The 17,963-nt window shown below is 35.0% G+C and overlaps 1 protein-coding gene across 7 annotated transcripts in view; it reads right to left on the bottom strand.

The window, feature by feature from the left end:
- LOC100744774 (segmentation protein cap'n'collar) overlaps nucleotides 1-17,963 on the bottom strand; it is a 116,093-nt gene that overhangs the window by 30,873 nt on the left and 67,257 nt on the right. For all 7 annotated transcript variants that reach the window (XM_012385718.3, XM_024367702.2, XM_003489558.4 and 4 more), the window contains 2 exons: nucleotides 15,972-16,282; nucleotides 14,142-14,339 (listed from right to left, as the gene is read on the bottom strand). In XM_012385718.3, the coding sequence (XP_012241141.1) occupies nucleotides 14,142-14,339; nucleotides 15,972-16,282 (509 nt within the window). The remainder of the gene's footprint in view (nucleotides 1-14,141; nucleotides 14,340-15,971; nucleotides 16,283-17,963) is intronic.

The following is a 17,963-nucleotide window of genomic DNA, read 5'->3' as shown; positions in this document are numbered from 1 at the left end:
TTTACGCTCGTTCTGTTTCGATGCAACGCTCATGATTGAGCCGCTACGGGGAGAGAGAATGAAAAAAAAAAAAAAGAAAAAAGAGAACCTTCTACACGCGTTTATACCGTTTCCAAGAACGCCGCTGAGAATTTGACACGCGCACACCAGTGGCCAGTTCACCGTGCTTAAACAATTTCTCATGGTCTTTCTGGCACTCGGTTTTCGGAGATCGGTGCTATTTCTATCGCCGCGCGGTTGTTGCACCTTCAGGAAATCATTTTATCATCTATTTCATGCGTTTACCGTAACGTTCGGTTACGGTTCTGATTTTTGGATCACCGCTCTTCCGTTGCAACAGAAATAAAAATTTGCCCGTTCTTCGGTTACTGTTTCGGGCATTTATGTCAGGGGGGAAATGAGAATGTGTTCGCTGAGCTGTAAGAATATCGATTATCGGCAATCTTTTTGTAACATTTTGCTGCGGATATTTAAATGTTTATGTTCGTTTCAAATATCCTATTACTAATATCATACTTCTTCGCACTTTGCTGGAAATATCAAAATATCTAAGATTTTTGTGTCCTTTCCTTCTTTTATGGTATATCGAATACATTACGCAAAAACTTAACTCAAACAGTTTGTACGTTACGTTACTTCTTTGCACTCTAGTCTAGAAAATAAATTACCCAGACGATAAATGGAGACATTAGAACTTCCAAACACCATTGTTACTTAACTATAACTTTCGAACTGTGGATCCTTGAACGGTTCAAAAATTTCACGACATCGAGCTAAATTTTTGAATATACATATGCCAATGCCAAATATGATCTTCGAATATTGTATGCGTTTCTCCACTAGACTATTGCTGCTCATGATTTATGTATCAACATCATACACATATACTATACTATATATATTCGCGTAAGTACCATACGTGTACATACGCATATCTAGAAGCGAGGTGCACGATCTTGCTTCGCGTATAGGAGATTCCGTCACAAGCCATATGAATGTGCGAGACTGTGAGGAAAGAGATCTGCGAGCAGAACAGATGTTTGAAACGCGCTGTCGAGGACTCGCTAGTTTCTTCCGAGCTCTCTCTTCCTCCTTCCTTCGTCTTCTTAAATCTGTTTTCTATTCCTCTCTCTTTTTCCTCTCTTTTTCATAAATTTCTATCTTCACGCTTTTAATCCTTTCTGCGAACTAATCGAATAAGAAAATGATCGTATTTATTCGCAAAATGTATAATCTTGCACACTCGAAAATATAACACGTTCGTACGCCGGTAACTTAACCATCTTTCAAGATATTCGGGACAACAATATCTCAATAACTCGATACACGTAACGAATATTTTAATAATAAAGATATTTCAATTTATCGATTGAAAGCTGAAGCCCTTTTTGATCTCTCGAAATATTTCGTTGAAGTTGCTCGTTAAAGTTGCATAATGTTTTTTCTTTTTTTTTTTTTATCAATGTTATCGAAAATTTCGTTTACCTAGGCGAAAGAGAATCGATTTTGATTTATTCGTAACCTCGTTTCATAATCTCACGTACTTCTGTGCATTGCTGTTAATGCAATTGATTCAAATTGAAAGGCACGACAGCGATCAAGCAGGTATTTGATACCTGCCAGCATCGTTTACCCTAACGTCCGCGTCCCTTCGATCCTTGATCGCTTACCTACTTTTTTACCGTGCCACATCGTTCATGTTTTCGTACGTGACTGCCAGTAAAGTTCGTTTCTGTCACGAAAGTTGTGAATCAAAATATTGGGGGATAGCGATTCAATCCCTCGCACTTTACAGCCTATAAAAAAATATTTTGTTTCTCATATTCGTCGTTTCGTCTTACTTATTTAAAATTGTTTACGTTCGTTACGTACGAACGCGTTAAATTCGTTTGTTATCGATTTACTAAAAGTCAATCTTATATACACACCTACAAGCTTTATTACATAAAATTCGATAATATTCTAATTCTATATGGTTAACAGAGCATTGCATTGTTTTAAAATAAATACATTTTTTTACAGCAGCCTATAATATCTGTATCTTTCACTTTTATTTTTGCGTTTCGAGTTCAGTATTGTAATCCACTAAGTATAATTAATAAAATTAACCGGAGCATTGAATCTCCTTCGAATAAGTACTCTTTTTATTCGCACGATATTCTACGTTTCCACGCTCCTTCTCAATTTGATATTCTGTTTCAACTCAGTTAACACGATCAATCACAGCACGATCGTCTTTTTTGGTTTTAAATATGTTTCCACGTTTTGAAACTCGACTTGTAAAATAATGTAATTTTTACCAACAAAAAAAAAAGCTTATAATTTCGATATATTGAGAAATTACGAGAACGATAAAAAATAGAGAAGAGAATAACACTTTGTAAAATTGCTTCCTTTTGATCTGAAATCCTAAATTGCTGTACGTTTATTCGGAGGATAATTCGAGGATCGAAATTGTATTAATTATATTCGCATTTCTACGACTATCAAGCATGGAATTATCTTTACTCTTTAGACTTACGGAGGAGCTTGATGATTGCACAAAGAGGTAAATTCGTTTCACACATCTTAGATAGCTCATACCGCGACGCATTATGTATTTCACAGTGCATAAGTCCAGCAGCTGTTTGGAATCTCTGACGAACGGAACGGACTGTGACGCCCCGTCGCGTTTCTTGGTTCTTGGTGAAAATTGCTTGATCGTTGTACAAGAGTATATAGACTCACGTACCTTGAAAACGCGCTAAAAACTGGACTTTCCTTATAAAATGATCAGATGGTCGCGTCTCGTGCGAAAGACGTGGAAATAATTTTCTCGTAATGGATTTGTCGCGAGCGAATTTTTCGTGTTGGAACAAAAAGATTGACAATTTTCTACTAACTCTTTGCCAAATGCATGTGGCAAAAACTACGTGTTAAAAGCGCGCTCGATACAAGGAGCTTTTAGAAGATAAAAAATCATCAATAATCAACGAGACGAGAAAATGAAAGGAAGAGAATAATCTTACGAGACTGGAATCTTCGTAACGTTTAGTAAGCGTACATCGTGCGAATAAGTATAAAAAAAGTCGAAACTGTTCTGTACGTTTTATAGCCTATCTGATATGGTTAAAGCGAAAAGTTGACTTTGTAAGAAATTCAGATGAAAAGATAATGTGCAATATGTCGAGTATACTCGTAAAAATGGTAAACACGTGGAAACGAAGACACTTGGTTTCGTCATATCGAAACTACCATAACGTTTCTCGAATATGTCGTTTACAGTTTACAAAAACTTGTACCATTTATCGTCAAATTGAATATAATTTAAATAAATGAAATGTAATTTAAGTAGGAAAACGTTTGCTTGTGCTATAAGACAAAAAAGCGGAGAAAAAAAGAATCGAAACGTAATGTATGAAACATATGTAGATTTTTATCCCATACATATCTACATATGTAGATTTTTATTTCATTCAGGTATTCGACTTTATCGCCGAACGTGCTAATCACATCATCGTGTCTTTTCGATTAATCATGAAAACAAAAATATTTACTAAATTATCTATTTCATAAATTTGGCCACGTTAAGGAAACATCGAATTGTTATAAATTGTAAGAGAAAACGTGTAATATGACACTGTCGGATGGGGTGCTGATATCCAAAAGGTATTCTTTGTTACCAAAAACTTTTTTAACATTCAATGTCAAATTGGTTAAACTATCTATAATAGATCGACTTTATCGAAAACCTATTTGAGTTATAGAAAGGATGTTATCACTGATGTTATGTTCTGTATGTACTTTAATTGTTTTTTTAACGTTGCTTTAAAAAGCTTGTGTAAACAGGTTATACGATAAAGATATCTATAACTCAGAGTTAGCCTGAACATTCTTTATATCTAATGTATTTACTCTATTTATCAATATAAATAATTTAAATTTTAAAGTAAATAAAAATCACTGTCCCACTCACTATCAACAATTTTATCGCTCGTTAAAGAGTAACCGAAAAATATGTAGCACATGGAACGAAAGCAAAGTGGGCGATAGTTAACCGAATACAATAATCTCGACGCCAAGTATACTATCGACAAAATACAAGTAATTAAAGATACGCAGAGAAAGCATGCGCATTACTTATGGTCGGCGGTATACTCTCATGGCTAATGGGCCAAGATATTAATTATGATTCATTCAGATACTCATCAGATTAATGCACACTGGCATGGGTTACCGCGGCAGGCTCGCGCCAAGTCCTTCAAGTATCGCCACAAGTGCATCCTAATGCCTCGGTCGGTCTCCCTCTTTCCTTTAGCTTCTCATTTCCATATTACATACCTCGTTTCTCTTATTAATTTCGTCTTACGACTCTGCTCGCTCGCGATCCAACATACTCGCCACTATCTTTCAGGCCGTAGCTCTCGGATCGCCCTCTCTCACGATCTCGGTTCTTTTCTGTTCCTTTATCTTGCTTCATCTCCATCTCGATCTCCATCTCGATTCTCCGTCTCTATTTCTACTTCAAGACGCGCTTTCTTTCCTCTCTCCAATCGTAACTCGATGTTGCGTGTAAATATTATGGAAAGTCCAAGGATACTTGGAGGGTTCTTCTTCGCCGTTCAAGGTTCTAAGCAAATATCCAAGTGGCATAGTAAATAAAGCGCTACCGCTCCTCTCGGTCTGGCAAATCCTTGTAGAAAGATATGCAACACCAAGTCCGTCGATCACGGTCAAAGGTCGGCCTGAACTTTTATAATTCCACGATGACCGGTGTCTAAGTGCTTGTCTAACTTTGTGTCGTTGCGAAACGTTAAGAGGAATCGGCGTATCAAACGATAGATGAGTTTTATTATCTGTTCGGTATTTCGTTAGGCGATTCCATTCGTTTATATTGACGGGAATTAGCAGAATGTGGTCATTCGTCGTCCTTCTTTTGTTTTCTTTTCTCTTTTCATCAGCGTTGTCTCGTGTGAGTGAACCTAGAAATTTTTTGTTCCCATATCTTTTCATTTTGTTTATATGCACAAACAAGGTTATTTCTCTAAATATAAATACATATTTGTGCTTGTCTTAATCTTTACATGTTTCATGTCATATCCTTTACGTGTATAAAACAACAGTAAATAAATATTCAAAGAAATAGTAACTCTCATGGCTAATGGGCCAAGATATTAATTATGATTCATTCAGATACTCATCAGATTAATGCACACTGGCATGGGTTACCGCGGCAGGCTCGCGCCAAGTCCTTCAAGTATCGCCACAAGTGCATCCTAATGCCTCGGTCGGTCTCCCTCTTTCCTTTAGCTTCTCATTTCCATATTACATACCTCGTTTCTCTTATTAATTTCGTCTTACGACTCTGCTCGCTCGCGATCCAACATACTCGCCACTATCTTTCAGGCCGTAGCTCTCGGATCGCCCTCTCTCACGATCTCGGTTCTTTTCTGTTCCTTTATCTTGCTTCATCTCCATCTCGATCTCCATCTCGATTCTCCGTCTCTATTTCTACTTCAAGACGCGCTTTCTTTCCTCTCTCCAATCGTAACTCGATGTTGCGTGTAAATATTATGGAAAGTCCAAGGATACTTGGAGGGTTCTTCTTCGCCGTTCAAGGTTCTAAGCAAATATCCAAGTGGCATAGTAAATAAAGCGCTACCGCTCCTCTCGGTCTGGCAAATCCTTGTAGAAAGATATGCAACACCAAGTCCGTCGATCACGGTCAAAGGTCGGCCTGAACTTTTATAATTCCACGATGACCGGTGTCTAAGTGCTTGTCTAACTTTGTGTCGTTGCGAAACGTTAAGAGGAATCGGCGTATCAAACGATAGATGAGTTTTATTATCTGTTCGGTATTTCGTTAGGCGATTCCATTCGTTTATATTGACGGGAATTAGCAGAATGTGGTCATTCGTCGTCCTTCTTTTGTTTTCTTTTCTCTTTTCATCAGCGTTGTCTCGTGTGAGTGAACCTAGAAATTTTTTGTTCCCATATCTTTTCATTTTGTTTATATGCACAAACAAGGTTATTTCTCTAAATATAAATACATATTTGTGCTTGTCTTAATCTTTACATGTTTCATGTCATATCCTTTACGTGTATAAAACAACAGTAAATAAATATTCAAAGAAATAGTAACATAGGGTGGTAAAGATATATTTAAATGCGTATTTTTTTTTTTTTTTAAGAATTTTCTATGTTTCCATCGATTGAAAAATGTAACTTTCCCAAAATGAGAACATTCAATTTTCTGTACAGCTCTTTCTTTGAAAAAGGATCTTACATTTGAATCGATCCGAAAATGTACTGTTTTTAAGATAAGAAAAGGATTTGCTATTTGTATTATATTCGTCGTGAATTATTTATAGAAAAGTGAAAACACATATCTTTGGGTATTTACCAGTATATAAATTATTATTTTTCGAATTTGCACGAAGATATTTAAATTGTTTTGCACTTGTATTTTCCAACTACTTCCATCAGCGCCGGAGGGCTGCGGCTGTAATTACTATTGCATTCTGATGCGCTCAGGTTCGTTCTCTCGTTACTTGCGCGGATCTCTTAAAGTTGCTTTTTGTAATTCCTGCTCGTTACCCACGTATAGAGCATCGTTGGCTTCTCTCGCTTTATTTTTAATCATACGATATTATTTCCGAACTTATTTGGAATACACCTAAAGCCATTTTATGCTATTCTCTGTAACTTGGATATTTCATTGTTCTTGTTTTGTCATTAGGTGGATCAAAAAGTTCTATGGTTTTTGCTGCTGAAGGAAATCGGAGAAATTAAAATCATCTTAATCTCTAGAACTATTCGATAGACATAAAAGTTATTAATATATTGCTATGAACTTTAATTTTCTATTATGCAGTTCGAAAATTTCAAGTATCAAATGCAAAATACATGTTATAATGATTCCTTTTACGATCAAGTATGAAACGTGTGCTGCAACCTTACGAAGATTTATTGTATTGGAACAGAATAAATTGGTGGTGACATTGGTCTAGAGAAAGTTAATGTACAGGAAAAATATTGGTAGCTCACAAAGGATAAATGGCGACGAGTCGTAAATATCTCCCACCTAATTAGCACTTAAATCCTTTTTTGGAGATCCCTTTTTCTGTCAAAACTGTGGACGTTTAAGATTTTTCGCCCTTTACTGCCGAAGATGGAAATATTTTCACTGTGAAACCATAAAGTAAACCTGCCCCAAACCTTCACGGTCGATACCTGCGGATCTCACGAAGGGTTAGCCTTCTGGTTAAGCTTCTACATGGAGAAAAATTATGGAAGCCGAAGAGCTGCTTAACAGTATTACCATTTTCGAATTCTTCTCCAATTTTGCTTTCGTTGTAGCAAATAAACAGAATATGTAACGTCTCCAATAAATGTAAAACGTAAAACTGTAACAAAATCAGATTCTATGCAAAAGAAGAAGAATCACGTGTGCAATAAGATTGAGATATGAAATTACGAAATTTCATCATTTCAGTGAAAACAAATTTCATTGAGCAGTACAGAAATGAATAAAGCGATATAAATAGCAATATGCTAGAATCATAATACAAGTTTTTACATAGTCCTTATATAATGATGTAAACTGAAAACACAGAATTTGCATGTATCTTTTCCTGGATAGTAGACTGATGAAATTAATCGTGAAATAAACGAAGTCAAAGATCTTATCGATACTACTATGAATTAATATATTGACATAAAAGAAACCATTCATTAACATTTGTAATTTAAAATATACGGAAAACTACTAATAATGTATCGATTTCCTTACGTATAGAATAACTAGCAGATAAAATTAGTGGAAAGCAGTCCGATTTACGTTGAATGTTTCCGATTGTCCTGATAATCCAACAGTGTACTACATCATAGTTGCTTCGTACGATATCAAAGGTGGTGCGATTCGTTCAAGGTTATCGCAGAAGAATACGAGCGAAGAATAAAAATCCGACGATACGTAAGAATATAACGTGGTAGCGAGTATAATGGGACGTATTATGTATATGCGTCGTCTGTATCTTGGTGTATGGTAACAAGTAGCAATTACAGGTGAGTGAGGTCAGTGTTAATACGACAGTCGCGTGAGAGAAGAGTTCCAAAAATGATATGGTTCGCGAGCGGCGACACCGTGTCTTCTTGCGTAATCTCTCTGTACAATACGCACAGTACAACCTTCTCTTAGGCAAAGGTCCCGGCAGTGGGTATATATGTATTAATTTAGCTTGCTCATTACGTATTGAGAGTCCTGCGGACGCTCAACGCTGGATATTACATGTCCGTGGCCATCGTAATCACCGCTTTACACACTTCCACACCAGAGACAAGGTCGCGAGATCCAACTCCTATGCGTGTGACTATATTACGAATACGAATTTCTTACCAATGTCCACCTAACATACGTCTGCTTTTTCTCTTCTTTATTTTTAGCAAAAGTCAATTTAGATCGTAGTGTCACGTGGAATTGTTTGCCTGCTATAACTTCAAGATTTGCGTTCGCGTGGAATTCATTTTCGAAGAATTTTGTTCTTAGTGCGAGAGAATCAAATTGGTAAATCTCTTTGATAAAACCGATATAAATGGACATAGAGCGTAGAACGTTCTTCCTTACGCGTGATTTTAATTCTTCGACAAAGACTTCGACTAAATGACAAACACATCTTCCTTAGAATTTATGTGAATCTATAAACATCATGAATTATAAAGTATCTATTAGAATTAATAATTCGTGAATAATTATTCACGAGAATAATTTATGAAGTCTGATTGGTGGGGTTGGTATAATTTGACTTTCTTACATTAGTAAATTAACACGTTCGCTCTGTTGATCGGATTTTTATTGGCACCATAAATCATTCCCAAAGAATATTTGTTTTTATATTGTACAATTTTACACGTGACGCATATAAATAGAGAATTTCATTTCTATCTTTTTTTTTCTATAGGGTGCATAGAATTTATAAATACATTTCTTTTACTTTGAAGCACTATAAATAGATAATATCTTCCAAATTATTGTTTCAAGTAATAACTACGAATTAAATTAAATTAAATTTGATTGAAGACTTTTCTACTTACTGCTTTCTACGAATTATGAAATTTTTCCTGCTTTCTACCGTTCTTTTCAACTTTCATTACCTTTGATTCATGCGCCGAGTTCGAGTCAATATCATCGTAAAATTATGTGCCGAATCAAATCCAAAGCATACGCCGCGAACGTGTTAAATATAATCATTCAATATTCATTCATCGATATAATATTCTTTCTGGAAGATAATCACGTATGAAAGGCGATAGTTATTAGTAAGAAAAATAATATGGCACATACAGAATCAGTGTAACAGTACGTACGCTCGTTACATTCGTCAGATATATAATTTAACTGTCGAACGATGTTAAACTACTTTTCAATCTGTGAATGTTCAATTGGTTTGTAAATCGATATTTCCCTGTTACGTCTTCTACTTCATTATGTAATTATTTACCTTGCAGTACGATAACGTGTTTCTTGTATGTACCTGAAAAAGACCTTCGTCCACAACGAGATTCCAACATTCTGAACTAGCTTGGTATTGTTGTTCGATGCTCTGTGAATGAGACTTAACGACAAACTGCTGCACGTCATTCATGTGTGTCTGTTGCAGTCAAAAAGCATTCGTTCCCTCGACAGTTTCTTTTAAAACAATTGAAAATCGTCGATTTCTCGAATCGAAGCGAACAATAGATCTCGACTGAGACTAATGAAGCTAAACGCTGCGACAGCGATAGCCATTAGCCATCGCAAATACACGGAACAAATATTTGTACTGTCTCTCGTATTCTTATGTAGCGATCAGTTCCTCCGTTGTCACCGCGAATACAGTATCATCGTGTAATTAATATTCGCGTAATGTCGCGGATTTTCAACAGTAAATCATGCACAAAAATGATCACAAAACGAAGCACGCACTTGTGTATAACTGTCACGGTGCTCTTAAAGTAATCAGATAAAACCGAATCGATTTATCAATCGATAGTTCCTGTTGACTCTAGTCGTTTTTTCCTCGTAGCTTGAAGATTGCAAGGAAAATAAATAATCCATGTATACCGAATTATACTATATCACGAAATGGGGTAGATTTCCTTCGAATCACACATTCTACCTTATATTCTTACTAAGCCTAAGTCAGTTTGAAATTTGGACGATCTTTGTCAACAGAAACACTACACTTCCTCGCGTCACAATCGCCTTTCTATACAATTAGCGATTTAACCCGGGACTCCGTTTCAACGATGTTAACGGATCAAAGTTTTTCGACGAGGGAAAAAATGGCACGCTAATTTCCCACAAGGTTTACGTTTACTTCGAGCCGCATGTCGTCCGCGAGTGTTAGTCGCGGCCGCGTTGCCAGGAATACAACGCGATCACGATCGTGCTCGGCAAGGATCATGGTAGGGGTCCCCGAGTTCTCCGATTGGCGGCAGTTTTCAGGTGTAGTTCTCCACGTGCATGCACCAAGTCCTGTGCACGTATGCATTGCGTCACGTTCGCGTCTCTCGTTGCCCGACGAGGACTATCTCGGTAGGTCATTGTCACGATCCTCCTCCCGACTAACAACGTGACTTATTTCGCCGGCTATTCGCGACGTAAACGTAAAAACGTCCAACCTGTGAGTCTAGGAGAGACGTTTATTCCACGAAGAAGCTTAACACGTTGACAGCCGTAATAATTAGAAATAATTATTTTTAGTCCTTTCTGGCGAGAATTGTTTTATCCTTGAATAGGATAGCGGTAACGTTGTTCAAGTGTCGATGAATATAGAGGAAAGTAGCTAAATACGGAATATCATTTTGTTCGTTGAATTTCGCTTTTACATACTCGTCCGCGACAAATATACGATTTTTATGGCTATTCAGTTGCGTTATACAGGCATATACGCTCAATTTAAGAGAAGTCCTGTATTTCTAACGTTATGATCAATTTTCAATATTGAAGTAACATTTAAAAAAAAAGACATAAATTGTACTTCGTACGCAATAGGAAGCCAAATATTGAAATTAGGTACAATATCTTAAAAAGAATAGTTTTATTCTTCCTACTGATTATAACGCTTTGGTTCATAAAATCACATTTTTAAAAGATAAAAAGCGAGTATATTCGAGATAATCAGATATTCACACGTGAAACTCTACATGAGGAAATTCGCGATGTACTCAGAGTCTGCACATTAGACACTTGATCCATATTTCTCCAGCAGAGACAGATATTCATTTGTCAGAGCCTTAAAAATTGCATTATTCAATAATAAATTAGCTATACTGTTCGATACTTGCCTTTTAACTTGCATATTTTACTTTCCACTATTTCCCCCACCCCTCTAAAAAACTGTATTTTTTCACTGTTCTTTTTCACTAAGAAGTACCATACGATTTACATGTGACGGTGTTTGAGAATCAATGAATTTTTAATATTCGCAGCTATTATAGTTCTTCTGGGTACCCCAAATTGTGCATTTCATAATAGGCAACGTGTTAAAATCCCGTCTTGAACCCGAGTCTTCTCTCTGGTGCGATTTCGATCTAAGCGACAGACGTTCGTTGCATTAACATTAACCGATCCTATCTCGGACGTTACGCGCATCTTATGTGTGTCAGTAGGTTCGAAGAAATGTGGTAGAAGTTGGAAAATATAGTGCAACCTCAATTACCGAAACAACTATTTCTCTTTGTAGCCAACTCCGCGTTTCTCCTTTCTGAAACGCGAGTTTCTTCCCGCTGTTATGAGCTCTTTTTTCAGTAGCGTGATTCGAAATGGTATTAACCTTCCGGAGCTCTAATCTATTAGGTACACGGGAAATCTTTTTAGTAATATCTTTTTGACGGACATATTGTTAAAGTGAATGAAATTTGCCGACGATAAGTAGCTATTATACGTACAATACATTAACACCGGAGCCATCAATTCGTCATTTTTAGCGGTTAATATATCAAATACGAGAAAAGCTTTTTATAGATATCCTTAAACAGACACATTGTAGAGGTACGATGCATTAACGTCAGAATTATCCGTTTTATTAAATTTTCCATCGAAATTTTCTACGCTTGCAATAATACATTTTTGAAGATGCGAATGATTGTAAGCTACGTGGATGAAAATTCGAATTTTCTTTTGTATCATGCGGTTTTCACGTAGCTTTCACTGTGATCTTTTGGGCAATTTTATGTTTCGTGTTTCACGTTTCAGTCAATGATAATTCCACTGTTTATAAACTTTTCAGTGCTTAAAGACTTGAAAATAATTAGTATCTATATCCAAAGTAAAATTGGTAATATAATAGAATATATAAGAAATATATAATATATAACATGTAATAATAAGTAAATATGTAACTATATTGGTTATATGTTATAATATATATTGGTAATATAACAAAATAAACTGATATAGGTATTCACATATTTGATAAGACAACTAGATCTTTGCTATTATATTCGTCGAACTACATGTGTCATTTATCGAAAACTGGTATTGGATATAGATAAGTTGTTTTAGAATTAAGTCATTTAAAGTGTAACAAATCGCACGCGACATATACATACATTGAAATTCATATAAATACATTGAAAATATACAAATATCAAGCTGTCTTGATAGAAATTGAATATTGAAGCCATCGTTCGTATGTCGATGTGCTATACATATTTAGAGCTTGTAGATTTGCAATAAAATATCTTCGACTGTGTACGATGAATAATAATAACGTAAATTTATGAACAATACAAACTTGTCTAATAACAGATAATCAAAATATTTTCTTGTAATCGTCAATCTGAAATTCAGATCAGTTTTTTATTTATAAAAATTAATGAAAATACGAAATTCATTGCAGGATAAAAATTTGTTGTTTATGATTACTGGAGTTTTCTTTAACCTAATTGAGTTAGACATAGAATATAAATAGTTTGTTAACTATAATCTGGAATATTTAGTACTTTAGTATTTTTTAGTATAAATGCATTTTATGAGAAAATGTATAAAACAAAATTTAACGAACTAAGATAAAATATATTCCAAGTCATAAATAAAATGCGATATTTATTACGTACAATTGCTTTTTAATTTGCTACAATTTTCTCATTCTAATAATTACTCAGTTCAAGAATGTAAATTTTGTTCCCTTCTTTTTTCACCAGCACCCGAGTAAATTTTCCAATAATCAATAATTATGATAATTGTATTGATATTTGAACAATTATGATAACTGCATAATTATATCAACATTAGTCACATTTATAGTGATCTACATGCCGCTACATTATTACATAAAGGCTGATATTGTTCGTATAAACGAAAGGCATAGAAACGTGAACTAAACGTTTAAGATTTATCAACTGACGTTGAAATATGATTATGAGATGTAATTTTCAAGCAACCTAATGAGATAGAAAGATATGATTTCAGATCAATGGAATTATTTCACCTGTTTTCATGAAGCTGCGAGTATGTACTATGCGCTATTTATGGTTCATAAATAAAAACATTTAATTATGGAATAATTATACCAACTATATGCTGCCTTTGTAATACACGTATACGTATGTTATAATAATATTGTTTACGATATCAGCAAACTTTTAAATATCTATATTATTGAATAATTAATCTTGAAAAGGTCATCCTCGTAGAAGAAATGTAACTTTTGAACAACAATTTTTGAAACTTACACAACTTATACGATCATAGAAGTTACAATTTATGAAATAAATTTTTAGAAGCAAGAAAGTATACCAGAATCGAATTACAGATATGTAGAGTTAATTAGTAAATGAAAGTTTTATTAGCTTGAAAACCATTTCCTAATAATTATATTGATAATTCCTAACAAAAAGTGTCTGGATATTTGTTAATAATATAAACATACGTATGAATATATGTTATATAATAATATGTAATAATATAAACATATGCATAAATCGATCGTTGAATATAATTACTTAAAGCTAAACGGCGACACGTTTCATTAACAATCGTCTTACTCGATGCTGCATCGGATGAAAAAAAAAGTTAATGAAAATGCTAGTTTTTCTAGAATTACACAACTTCGCACACTGATATCCAACAGGAGATAACGATAAATTGAAGAAAATAAAATCAAGGTCGTACGTACTTGCAAGGAACGATGGTGTGGATGATGGGGATGATGAAACTGCGGTGTGTGAATCATGTCGCCGGTCTCAGGATCCTCGCACCTGGATGACTTCGCGACCTCGACGCTGCTCGAGCTGGTAATAGCCGACTCGTCCTTTGCACTCGTGGATTCTTCGATGCTATCTTTTTCCTTCTTCTTCACTTCCGGCTTCGTTTCCTATATAAGCAATCTTCATATTATAATGCCAATGTCAGCTTTTCGTTAACGACAAGTCGCTCGAATGGTTAACCAAACTGCACGATTTTGGGATGTTTTACATTGTGAGAAAAAGATTAAACCTTGGTTGGATTTATTGTATTTTCATTAGGATCATTCGATTTTCCCGTATTACATTGTTAAAAAATAGATGAAACATTTTATCGGTATACCTGAAGTTTAAACTAAACGTATCTTAAATATGTATTTTAGATATCTCAGTTCATTTTAAGTAGGTAAATCTATTTAATCGTTTATTTATTTATTCCACTTGTATCGGAGTTGACCTTGTAATTGCAATGATAATTGGAAAATCGCGAAGGACACTAATACATAATTTCATTTACTACGCTTTTATAGTAAGTCGAGTATAGTCTGAAAAGAAACGGCCGGAAAATTCGTACAGGTATAATTGGAATTTTGATCATAATGTTAGTATTAGATGAAATACTCTATTTTCTGTATACCGCTATCTTGTATTTGTAATTTATTATTTCCAAAGATTACAGCGACGGATCGCAGTCTTATATTTTTATAGATAGATAATAGATAGACAATAGAAAATCGAAAATTAAAAATTTGTAACAGATATAAAACTTTAGAAAGAGCCATACGTTTCTATCTTGGGGAAGATTATCGCTACGTCGCTATTTTATAACGCTACAATAAATTCAGTTAATTGTGCTATAATATGCTATAATAAATTCAGTTAATTAGATACAAAAATGAAGAACTAAATATTTTAACATCGACTTAACAATTCTACAGCGATGGTGAAATGAATGATAAACTATTACACTGTATCTTTATAAAGTAAATTAATATAAATACAGTTTACTGTAACGATTTGAAAAGTCTATTTTAAAATGTTTATAGTCACAAACTTAGAATATGTGTACTATAATCGTATAGCATAAATAAATATACTCTAAATTAGAGTTAAACGACTACTGAATCTTTCTAATGATAATTGTGAAATGATTTCAACAAACAGGATGGAAAGAAGTGGCTCTTGTTTATAAGACATTGTAAAATATATTAACAACTATCAAATATCGATTTTTGTTATATTCGTTTTTAAAGAGAAGCACGGAATAGCCTGAAATATTGCTAGCATCCATAGAAGAACAAGTGAAATCAATATATTACTCTATACACGCAACGCTAAAAATAAAATCCTTCTGCGTAGACTTAATGCGTAGATTTAAGAATAATTAGTACATTGCCAATATTCATGCAAATTTATACTTTTGAAGACATAATTATAAAGATAGAACCTCGCTGGAAAATTGTTTCATGTTGCAAGAGATACTAAATTTTAGTCAATTTACATATTTTTTCATATTACATGCATTCATAATTCATGTTACGTAAAATTTTGTATTTTCAAGTTTCTTACAAATGCATAAAAATCCGCAGTCTAACGATTAGAACGTAGGCGTAGAAAATAAGAAAAATCTGTGTGTCCACCGCGATATATGTCGTAAGAAACGAAAGCTATTATTATTATTATTATTATTAAAGAAAAACAATTCCAAAAATGAATACGAGATAAAACTCACTGAAATATCAGCAAATAAAGATCGAACGAACCTCTGATTGCGCCTCATCGAGACCAACAAGTTGTAACGCCTCCTCGAGGTTGAATCCGTCGGGAAGACCCAAAGTATCGTTGTTGAGAAGGCCTTCGACGTTCGTGCTTCCTAAGAGGCCACCTTCCAGTAAGTCCGAAGGGAAATCATTCTCGAGTTCTAAAGTGTTGGTTAATCCCAAAGAATCGTCGGCTAGTCCGGCCAACGGGTGATTGTCTAAATCTAACGACGCGTCTCGAAGGAGTTGATCGTCTTCTTCGATCGCGTTGTTTCCGTTCTCGCCTTGACTGCCGGAATTGAGGATATATTCACCTGTAACACAAGGCACGTTCAGTTCAAGCAGATCGAACATTTGCCAGAGAATCAAGGTCATCGATATCGTTCAAAAGGAGAAGAATTATTTAATCGTGAAAAAGCGTTATTACTCATATTCCAATCTGTCGCATCAGTCTCATCTAATAGCGACTTTTGTCCCGCCTGACTCACAGAAAGAACGCACGCGATCAAATTATCGGTTGACGAAACATAAGTAAGCGTAAACAGAATCGCGTGCCCAAGTACGACTCTTAAGGATCATTTAAAACTATTTAATTGCAGTTAAGATTGTATAGTACCGGATAGATTGCGTACTTTAATTCTCCACTATTACATTCCGCACGATATTTATTGACAACTATAATTCATCGCTTGCCATCCTTCTTTTTACCAGCTAATAGCAGACCTCGAAATGTGAAAGAAATATTTTTGAGGGTGGGACGCGCGTTACGATTATATGCAGGTTTAAGAATCGTAGCAGCGTAAATCGGTTTGCTGCTGTCTTTCGCGAAACGGCGTATCGTTGTCAAAGATTCAGTATATTTTTTCAAGCCGTAAAATGTACCAAGACGGAAAACAAAGTTATAAATGGGTAGCTTAATTAATTGCGAAACTATAGAAACGATGATTCTAAGAATGGAATGGACACTTACATCACTATAATTTTCAATCTGTCGCACATGAATAGAGTATGTAAAGATATATATTACTTTGTATGCTGAATTCCAAGCCATGGTTCAATATTTAGAACTTGTATCACTATTTTTTTTAATATAATAAAACGATTAAAAAATTTGTCACAGATCTTAAACGCAGCAAAGGATGTTTGTTAGATCACGTACGTTTAGTTCAAACGTTTAATTCATTGCACTATTATATCACATGATAAAAGTCGTCTTCCTTTCACACAGTATCCTTACAAACATTCTTCATATAAAGTTCACTAAATAAATCACTCGTGAAAACACCATGATTATCCGACGTAAAAAATTCTTCAAAGTTCATACGTCTTATTATTGTTACATCTTAATATTATCGAAAATATTTCATCAAAATCAACACTTTACACCATCATCGATACATATGAATATTGGTAAATCGGTGTTACATGTACGAATCGACGCATAGATCCATATCTGTAAAAATTCTAGAAACGTAATATTTCCACGAAAAAATCTACCACGCGTTATATTCGTTTGACGATTGGGCATTCGAACATGTTTAAAAAAAAGATTATACATAAAAATGGTTCTAGGAGGATTTGAGCAAACCGGATTCACTGTGACTCGACTAAAACTCGATTCGTCTGAAGGCGCAGCACTCGAAAACTGACTGTAGCCGACGGACAGGTAAAATTTCGGAGGAGGGACAGGAAAGGAAAAAAACGTAACTAATTGAGGGACAAAGGGGTGTTGTTGAAGATCCACCTGCTGGTTTGAACAACCCCCAAATGTTCCCGCCCCACGGCCAATCGCGCGTCCCCGTTTCTACCCTACTTCATCCCTTACGCACGCTCCGAACGCGATCTCAGTCTACATTTACCTCACCGTCGCTCTTCAAAACGCGCAACGCACCATCTACAATGCGTACAAATTTCTAAAGTGCCTGTTCTTCGAATCGATGCTTCACTACGCAAATATTGTAGGGTCCACTTTTCGTGAAATTTGAGTTTTCCTAT

The sequence above is a fragment of the Bombus impatiens genome, unplaced genomic scaffold, assembly GCF_000188095.3.
Source record: "Bombus impatiens unplaced genomic scaffold, BIMP_2.2 scf_0344, whole genome shotgun sequence".
NCBI classification, from domain to species: Eukaryota; Metazoa; Arthropoda; class Insecta; order Hymenoptera; family Apidae; genus Bombus; species Bombus impatiens.
Note: the sequence above shows the minus strand (reverse complement) of the source record. Positions and strands in the feature narration are given on the sequence as shown.